Source organism: Fukomys damarensis, unplaced genomic scaffold (assembly GCF_012274545.1).
Source record: "Fukomys damarensis isolate Sample0158 unplaced genomic scaffold, DMR_v1.0_HiC HiC_scaffold_21, whole genome shotgun sequence".
NCBI lineage: Eukaryota > Metazoa > Chordata > Mammalia > Rodentia > Bathyergidae > Fukomys > Fukomys damarensis.
In genome coordinates this window covers 31,010,617-31,018,387 of record NW_022900933.1, presented here as the reverse complement: position 1 = coordinate 31,018,387, position 7,771 = coordinate 31,010,617, and the positions used below count along the sequence as shown (strand labels likewise).

At 52.2% G+C, this 7,771-nt stretch overlaps 1 protein-coding gene across 2 annotated transcripts in view; it reads left to right on the top strand.

Moving 5' to 3' along the window:
- The window catches only part of Ccdc88c (coiled-coil domain containing 88C), a 117,521-nt gene that overhangs the window by 87,472 nt on the left and 22,278 nt on the right, over nt 1-7,771 (top strand). For both annotated transcript variants that reach the window (XM_033766762.1, XM_033766763.1), the window contains 4 exons: nt 483-671; nt 1,873-2,034; nt 3,011-3,288; nt 6,230-6,373. In XM_033766762.1, coding sequence (XP_033622653.1) covers nt 483-671; nt 1,873-2,034; nt 3,011-3,288; nt 6,230-6,373 — 773 coding nt within the window. The remainder of the gene's footprint in view (nt 1-482; nt 672-1,872; nt 2,035-3,010; nt 3,289-6,229; nt 6,374-7,771) is intronic.

The following is a 7,771-nucleotide window of genomic DNA, read 5'->3' as shown; positions in this document are numbered from 1 at the left end:
CTCTCTCTCTCTCTCTCTCTCTCTCTCTCTCTCTCTCTCTCTCTCTCTCTCTCTCTCTCTCTCCCAGCCCTCTGTGAACCTGGGCCCTGTTTCTCAGCCTCAGGGTTGAATTGGAACGTGGAACAAAGTAATTGCGGCACTGGCAGGGCTCCTTAAGGTTAAGATACCCCAGTGCCTGTTCTCCAGCCTCCCTCCTCAAGGAGTGGAGGCTCATGAGAGTGAGAACCCCTGCTGCAGTCATGGGGCTGAGGGTGGGACTAAGGCAGGTGTGGACTCTGGGCCAGTGCCCTTCCCATCATCACTGGACAGAAGTGGGAAACATGGGTGACTGAGATTGGGTGCCCTTCCCCACCAGAGCAAAGCATGGCACCTGGCCTCTTTGTGCTACACGTGGCATTGGTGCAGAGCTGCCATCCATCCTTAAGCAGGACTCTGGGCAGTGCTCCATCCCATCTCTCTTGGCTCCATCCCCAAACACGCAGGTGAAGGAAGAGCAGGACCGGCTCAGGCAGACCCAGGAAGAGGCAACGCATGTGCAGAACTCACTCAAGCGCCCTCTGGGCACATCAGTCACCAGTCACCAGGAGAAGGAAGCCTGGGGACCTGGCCACAAGGAGGCCACCATGGAGCTGCTCCGTGTGAAGGACCGGGCCATTGAGCTGGAGCGGAATGTGAGTGCCCTGGTCCTAGTCACACTGAGAGAGGAAATGTCTTGTTCCTGGTCTCACTAACCACGTGTGATTACTGTAAAGAACACAGGAGAGGACTAGAGATTTGGCTCAGTGGTTCCACCGCCTGCCTCACAAGTGCAAGGGCCAGAGTTCCATCCCCATTACAAAACAACACAGGATGTCAGGGTCCATGGAGGCCTTTTGGAGCTAGCTGGACACTTCTTGAGTTGACTTGGCAGGTCCTGTGGGCACCTTTCACTTGCTGTCCCTTCACAGTTTCCGGCATTGAGGAGCATCCAGCCTCTGCCATGGCGAATCTCCCGATTGCCTTGACAGGCCTTGCCTTGGCTTATTTGCCAGCCTCCATTCCTGCAGTGTTGTGTTTTTCAGAGCTGTGTCCCTGAGCTGTGTTTCACAGCCCTCGCTCACCTGTGTCTGTAAGAAAAGCTTTATTGAAACACAGCCATGCCCTTGGTTTGTGCATTGTCTGAGCACCCTCCCCACGGTATCGCAGCACTTGGTGGTGGAGATAGATAAGATGTGCCTGGCAAACCCGAAAGTATTTACCATCTGGCCCTTTATAGAAATTAGCCAATGCATCTCAATTCCTTTGGTTTTGATTGCCAGTGACTTTCTGTAGTCCACTGTGATGATTTCCATTATTTGACAGATGAGAAAACTGAGGCAGAATGTTTCATTCTCTCAAAGTCCTGTGCTAGGACAAGCACAAGAATGCAGTCTCTCTTCCATGTCCCAGTCCCTAACCCAGTTGGTGGCATGATTGATGTGCTCTTAATTAGTCCCACGTGATGTACTTTGCCCTCTTTCATCTCCCCAGAGTGGGAAGAGCTGTGCCCGAGGTCAGCAGGAGGTAGATCCAACTCACAAAGAAAGCATTCTTAGGTGCTCCACAGAGAACAGAAGGAAGTGTGTAGGAGAACAAGGCAGAAGCGGCTCCAACTCCAGTGTGCCCTGGCCTCCCTGTCACTTTGGGTGTCCCACTATACGAATCACCCTGCTGTGTGGTCTGTTTCTTAGAAATCCTATTGATTGTCCTATACAAAGAGGACAGCTGTTATTTTCTGTATCTTGTGGACACGCTTTGGCCACCAACCACACTTGAGGGTTTGTTACAACCCAGGTAGGTACCTGTGGCCCCTTGGCGCCTGCCTCACCTTGTTTGTGCTTTCCTGTCCCCTAGAACGCAGCTCTGCAGGCTGAGAAGCAGCTGCTGAAGGAGCAGCTGCAGCACCTGGAGACGCAGAACATGGCCTTCAGCAGTCAGATCCTGACGCTGCAGAAGCAGAGTGCCTTCCTGCAGGAGCACACCACCACGCTGCAGACCCAGACTGCCAAGTTGCAGGTACCAGACGGCCGGCACGGTCTCACAGAGGAGCGAGCAGCAGGATAAAGCGCAAGGGAGCGAAGGCCGTGGCTTGTTAATAAGCTCCCTGTAGGCAGGGTCTGTGAAGGTGCTGGTGACTGGAAAGTGAGCCGGTTTCAGTGATTGAGCCTGGGCCTTTGTGGGCTGAAGCCATCATTTCTCTGCTTTTATATTCCTGCCCTCAGCTTTGCAAAGTCTGTTCCTTGAGAGGTTATTAGGAATGACAGAATAGAGGTCAAATAAGTTTGGTTAAACAATTGACCAAGTTTCCATACTACAGAAACTGGCAGAACCCTTGTTGAGCCAGTGTGCATTTTCAACTGGAAGAGGGAACTAGTCCAGGAAGCTGCCCCTGCCTGTTGGGAGCAGCCCGCAGAACCAGCCAATCCTCTGGGCCGCTGAGGATGCTGGTTTTATTTATGGTTATAGGTGGTGGGAAAAGTAATGATCATTCATTGATGCAGTTTCTGAGGAAACTGAAGATGGGTTACTTTCAGAACAGGGCAATACACAGGAAACTCTTTGGCAAAGAGGTTACGATTTATTCTGTGAAAACAAGAAAATAGGATATGGGTTTGTCAGGGTAGTTCCGGCTCCCGTTCAGTGCTCTTAATGATTTTGAATCATACTGGGTGCAGTATTCTATAAACATCATTTATGTAAGTTAGGTTGTTGATCGTGTTACTGAGATATTCTGTATCTTTACAGATTTTTTGTCTATTCCTTCTACAAAAATTTTTTTTTTAATAGCAAGAAAGTTACCCAGGGGCAGGCTTTAACTTCTGGAGAGGGCTCAGGATGACTGCTCCAGCTGTACTCCATTGTGCTATGCCGTCCCCTTTCCAGAGCAGGTCCTTAAGTTCGGATGGAGCCGCCCTTCCGGGCCTGGCCCACCTTGCCAAAGTCCCTGAGCATCAGTGTCTGACCTGAAGGCTGGGGCTTTGCTCTCATGCAGGTGGAGAATTCCACACTGACCTCCCAGAGCGCTGCACTGGCCGCACAGTACGCACTGCTGCAGAGCCAGCACACAGCCAAGGAGACGGAGCATGAGGGCCTGCAGAGGCAGCAGGAGCAGCTGGCGGCTGCCTACGAGGCCTTGTTCCAGGACCACGAGCACCTGAGCTCACTACACGATCACCAGTCCTCTGAGTACGAAGCCCTCATCCGCCAGCACAGCTGCCTGAAGACGCTGCACCGGAACCTGGAGCTGGAGCACAAGGAGCTCAGAGAGAGGTGGGCCATGAGTGCAGGGGTGGCGACTTGGGAACCCTGGGAGCAGGGGCAAGGTCTGGTGGGGGGTGGAGGCCAGTGCTGTATGTTGAGTCCCAGGCTCCCCTGGGACTGGGCTTTCTCCTGGCCCACAGTCTACCTCCATCCCTCTCCCTGCATTTCCTCTTGGCTGGCTGCTTCCTATTGTCAGGGCAATGGGAAGGAAATAAAATGTCACCTTGAGCATTTTTAAGTTTGTGCAGCTGTGTACTGAGTGGCAGGATGGGAGTTGCCCAAGGAAAGGAAAGGTGCTGCAGCTGCTCCCAGCTCTGGGAATCCTGGAGAGCACCTTATACCCTTTTCTGAGGATTCTCTCCTTCCTGCCCTTTCCTCTCCCAACCTGTGACCCAGAGGGACTCACCTACAGCTCCCACTGTGCTGGGAGAACCTAGCCTGGTTCTGCTGGCCTGTTCTTGTAGAAGTGTCTGGCTGGCTGGTTTGCCTTAAAAACAAACACAAAAGGGCTGGGGATTTAGCTCAGTTGGCACTGCTCCTGCATTGCAAGTGCAAGGTCCTGAGTTCAATCCCCGGTACCAAAAAACAAAAACAAAAAACAACACCAAAACTCCTTTAGTTATGGAAACTTCTGAATGCATAGAAAATAAGCAGAAGTGTATCATGAATCCCCATTCATCCATCTTCTGCATTTAGCCACATGATGCCAGTTCAGCCTTCATTTCTACCTCCTTCTCTCCATCTCCAAAGTCTTGTGTGGGGGTAAAATTCACATGTAGTAAAATACTCAGACCTTAACTTTGCACTCTTGACCTTCCTGAGCCCTGGGCTTGGTGTCACCACGTCAGCTGCCATCTCCTAAACTCCTGCTCTATGCATGTTCCTGGTGGTGCCAGGCCTCTGGGCATGTGCACGAGATGCAGAGTGGATAGGACAAAATGCCCTCCCTGGAGGCTTCTGGAGATTCGATATATTCTGAATCCGGAGCATAAGAGGAGGAGGCTCCTTCAAAGAGAGGCCTACCCACTTCCTGGGCTTGCGACAGGCCCCATGCATTGGCAGCAGTTCATTGGGTCAACCTCAGCAGGACGTCTAGGTACATGTTGGTTCTTTCAGGTAGCTACAGCTGACATGCAGTGCGCTTCCATTATAGGGACTCGTGAATGCCTTTGAGCCAGAAAAGCCTTGTGTGGGCATAAGGGTGGTGAGTGACGGCATTGGTTGGTTTACTCACCAAATGTGTCCTGTTTGCCTCCTCTCTTTCTATCCACCCCATCTCCATTCAGGGCTGCCAAGGCCTCAGCTCCTGTAAGATTCTGTTCCCCTGGCCAGAGGTTGCGTCTTCTGCCACTTGACACCTTCTTCATCCTCCCCTCCTCTACTTGGGTTTCATTTTTCGAACATCTGTGTGCTGGCTAAGTATTCACACAACTCTCGAGTCGAGCATGAGACACTTAGACACGTGTCTTACTCCTGGAGCCCATGCGAGTACAGTGTGATAGCATCTTGTGTTCTCAGCGTCTGTCAGAGGGGAGGCTTTTGCAGGTGGCTTTGGGACTGGCCTGGAGGTAGAGTTCGCATCATTTCCCTGTGGTTGCCTCCTCAGCCAGCATCCTCTGGTTGCTGCATATGCTTTGCTGGTTGCACAATGGCTGCAGGTCTAGGCGTAGAGACCTGCCACACAGGGGTGATGGCTGTGCAATCTTTCCTCCAGCACTGAAATTGGACAGGCTCACTCCTCATTCCTCTAGACATTTACTGTACGTTGGGCCGGGGATTAGGGTGAGCAGAACTCCTAAAGTCTGACATGCAGTCGGGTAGTTACTAACGGTTTAAATCATGCTTTTCTAAGACATCACAAGAAAGGAATAGGAGTTGGGGAACCTTAATGGTCAGCCTAGGGCCCTTATCTGTCAGACTGGGATTATTCTTCTAGAATTGTTAGCTTGAATGGGAAAGGTCCCACTCTGAAAGCCAGACAGAGCCTCAAATCTCAGCTCTGTGCCTGGGAATGCCTCTGCCCCATGGTTAAAGGCCTCACAGATATTTGTCTGTGAGGAGGTTTCCTTGCCGGATTCCCATATCTGGGCTCTAGGCAGACAGTACAGGCACAGCTGGCACAGGGCAGGCTGTGTGGAGGTGTGGAGCCCAGCTAGAAGCCCCTGGAGCCCTGGATGGTCTCTGCGACTGTCTGAGGGCCAGTCTGGGATTTGCCTGCACAGGGACTGCTGATCAGCTTTCAGGGTGTTGTGTGCGCCTTAGATTTGGGGGAGATGGGGTCCACTAGGAGCACAGAAGATTCCAGGCCAGCAGGAGGGAGGACTTGTGCTCTGCTGCCCCCCACAGGCCGCTGTGTAGCCTGCAAGGATTGTGTGCACAGAGAATTCAGGCAGGATGGGAGAGGAGAAAAAGGGTGAGGACTGTGGCTGGGGGTAGCTAAGGAAAGGCAGCTCCTGCAGCCCTCAGCTGGCCTGGGACCCCAGGAGGGCCACGCTAGGAACTAGCAGACTTGGTCTCCCAAGGGAGCGGACAGGGTGGTGAGGAGGGATTAGCTGTTACACACAGTGGAATTTGGCTGTTTATTTTGTGGTTTTGTTTAGGTCTGTTTCTGCTTAGTGAACCACCTAGTAACTTATTTATAATTCCCAAAAGAGGACACAGAGTTCGGTGCAGTCCTCCTCCTGTGGGAGGAGCAACCTTGACAGAGAGGGGACCACAGGGACGAATCAGATGGGAGGAAGAGGATTCTGGGCTTGGGCTGGGTGCTGGTCCAGCCCTTCAGCAGCCCTTGTCCACTTCTCTGCTGTCCTGGCCACTCCACCAGTGCCCTGCCCCGTCCCCCTCCTTCTGCAGAGAAATCCCTCCATCCCAGAAGCCTTGCCAATCTTCCAGGCTGAGTTACCTGCGCAAGAGCCCATGACAAATACCCAGCATTGTCTCCCTCCAATAGGCACAGTGACATGCTGAAGCACAGGGAGGAGCTGGACGAGCTGGAGAAGGTCCTGACTGCCGAGCGGGAGGCGCTGCTGCAGGAGCAGAGGACACACGCTGTCACCACAGGCGAGAACCAGAGGCTGCGGGCAGAGCTGGACAGGTGAATACCAGCACTGCTGTGAGATGGCCCCAGCATTCTGTCCACCACGGAAAGTCCTATGAGTTCCCCAGTCTCTGCGTCTGTACGAAGCCTATCTTGTCAACACTGGCTAGGGGAGAAGCGAGGAGTATCTCCAGCTGGCTGCTGGGTGGAAGGACTTGGGCAGCTATGGGAATATCTGGTGTTAAAGTTTGGTGTTTTTCACCTCCCCGTGTGATGACGGCTGTGTCTGGTACAGATGTCTCCATCATCGACCTTAAGCCTACAACACTGTCAGGAAAGAGGTGCCACTGACCTTTCTTATTCACAGATCTGAATTTGTGAATTTTCCTGCTTGCTAGCATTTATATGTAGCACTGGAATGAGGGGGCTGGGGATTTGGCTCAGTGGTTCTGCCACCTGCCTTGCAAGCACAAGGGCCTGAGTTCGATCCCTGGTACCAAAAAAAAAAAAAAAGATCAAAAAACCGAAAAGAAATGGAATGAATACCTGTGGGGCTTTTGTGGTCATGCAGAGTCTACAAATTATCTGAGTCACTAGATAGCTCTGTTCCCAGCTGAAGGGCTTCTTGTTTTAGCGCTCCTACTACAAACAAAAGTCCTTTTCAAAACCTGGTGGGTGCCATGTTTTTTGTTTTTTGTGTTTTGTGCTTTGGCCTCGATCGTACCGCTGTTTAGAGTGGCCCCAGCCGTAGTGCTGAAGTATCATCTACTGTTCCTGAGTATGAAAGGCTGTGATGTCCCCTGGACAAAACATGTGGTAGATGGGCTTTGCCCAGGTGGAGCTGGAGTGCTGTCAGCTGTGAGTACATCACATGAGGTACCTTTAAACAGAAACCCACGTAAAACAAGAATGCTGCAACCAGAGGCTCTCGGAGCCTGACCCTGTGTTTTCCCTCCGAGCAGTGGTGCGGTGTTTGTTCACTAACTCACCGTCTGCCAGGGTTTTATAGCACAGAACTAATGCACATATTAAGAATATATTCTACTGCATGCCGCCCCCCACAACAAGGAAACAGACTTGGGGTGATCAGGTAACACGTTCAAGGTTAGTGCCTCTGGTTAAGGGCAGAGTTGGGGTGAATCCAGGTCTCTGTTCCTTCCAGAGCCCTGAGGCCATGTAAGTTCTGCTTCCTCTACAGCCCTAGGGTAGCATACCGGGGTTCCACACTCAAGTGCCTGCTGTGACCAGGCAGGGAAAGCACAGTGTGAAAGGGTACCAGCAGCGGGCTGCTGACTGTGTGCTGAAGAGTCCACGCTGGCGAGAAGGGCCACTGCGAGTCCACGGCAGTGGGGCCTGGGCATCTGGTCGCTCCTCTGGTTCATGTTCTCAGGGGAAGCAGGATGCCTGGGTGTTGATGTGAAACGTCCACATTTTTAAATGTTGGCCTAATTTATT